At 62.2% G+C, this 1,514-nt stretch overlaps 1 protein-coding gene across 1 annotated transcript in view; it reads left to right on the plus strand.

Annotated features, from left to right (window-relative positions):
* Nucleotides 1-254: 254 nt before the first annotated feature.
* The window catches only part of KAT2A (K(lysine) acetyltransferase 2A), an 8,114-nt gene continuing 6,854 nt past the window's right edge, over nucleotides 255-1,514 (plus strand). The window contains exons 1-2 of the mRNA XM_009994194.1: nucleotides 255-259; nucleotides 1,187-1,289. Coding sequence (XP_009992496.1) covers nucleotides 255-259; nucleotides 1,187-1,289 — 108 coding nt within the window. The remainder of the gene's footprint in view (nucleotides 260-1,186; nucleotides 1,290-1,514) is intronic.

The raw sequence follows: 1,514 nt of genomic DNA on the forward strand, positions 1-1,514 counted from the left end.
GGGGCGGGGGCCATCCGGCAAAGCATGTTTGCTGCTGCTTCTGCTGCTGCTTCGGCTGCTGCTTCGGCTGCTCTCAGCTGTCTCTTTCCAGAGGTCTCTGAGCGCTGTGCCCGGTGCTGCCGCCCGCGGCTTTTATAGCCCTCCCCGGGAGGCGGGGCCTCATCCAGCGCATCACGTCATCGCCCAGAGAAGAGCTCAGCTCTTTCCAGCCCGTTCCAGCTCATTCTTGTTACTCATCCACGAGGTGAGGCGGGATGACGTCGTGCCCAACATACCTTTACCCTTAGTCTCGCAGCTCTGCTCCCCTGGCTTATAATTAGCAGCATCACCTCAGCCTGCCAACAGGCGCCCGAGCCGCCCCTGCCAAAAATCTGCTGCTGTTGTTCCCAGGCAGGGAGCAGGGCTCTTCCATCCAGCTCTTCTCTGCCTCCACCCCTTGCCTGTGGCTCATTCCCCCCTCCATGTGCAGGCAGGAGGGTCCCTTTGCACCCCATCCCGTTTGCAGGACATTGTTTCCCAGGTGGGACACAAACCCTTGGTGAGACCAGCTGAGGGTGCACAGGGGAGGGGCTGCGGGGCTGGAGCAGGTCAGTGGGCTGGAAGCAGGGGGGTCTGGGGCCGAGAAAGTGCGGGAAGCATCTGGCAGCGGGTGACATGTTACTTTATGGGTGGGATTGTCCCCCTGGTGGCTGATGTGACGCTCCTGGCACAGCGTGACCTGCGAGCAGGCTTTGCTGGCCCGCGGGCGATGCTGCATCACGGTGGCTCCGCAGAAACCCGAGAGCTCCGGCCGTGACTGCGGGTCCCTATTTGCAACAGGCGCCCGAGCCGCCCCTGCCAAAAATCTGCTGCTGTTGTTCCCAGGCAGGGAGCAGGGCTCTTCCATCCAGCTCTTCTCTGCCTCCACCCCTTGCCTGTGGCTCATTCCCCCCTCCATGTGCAGGCAGGAGGGTCCCTTTGCACCCCATCCCGTTTGCAGGACATTGTTTCCCAGGTGGGACACAAACCCTTGGTGAGACCAGCTGAGGGTGCACAGGGGAGGGGCTGCGGGGCTGGAGCAGGTCAGTGGGCTGGAAGCAGGGGGGTCTGGGGCCCAGAAAGTGCGGGAAGCATCTGGCAGCGGGTGACATGTTACTTTATGGGTGGGATTGTCCCCCTGGTGGCTGATATGACGCTCCTGGCACAGCGTGACCTGCGAGCAGGCTTTGCTGGCCCGCGGGCGATGCTGCATCACGGTGGCTCCGCAGAAACCCGAGAGCTCCGGCCGTGACTGCGGGTCCCTATTTGCGGTGTGTGACTCGTCCCCAGAAGCAGGCGCTGCTATTTTGGCTGGTAGATAATCAGCCTGTCAAAAATAGGCGAGGGCTCCAGGAGGGTGTGGGGGGGAGAGCTCCGGCCGTGACTGCGGGTCCCTATTTGCGGTGTGTGACTCGTCCCCAGAAGCAGGCGCTGCTATTTTGGCTGGTAGATAATCAGCCTGTCAAAAATAGGCGAGGGCTCTAGGAGGGTGCGTG

Source organism: Chaetura pelagica, unplaced genomic scaffold (genome assembly GCF_000747805.2).
Source record: "Chaetura pelagica isolate M959 unplaced genomic scaffold, ChaPel_1.0 scaffold963, whole genome shotgun sequence".
NCBI classification, from domain to species: Eukaryota; Metazoa; Chordata; class Aves; order Apodiformes; family Apodidae; genus Chaetura; species Chaetura pelagica.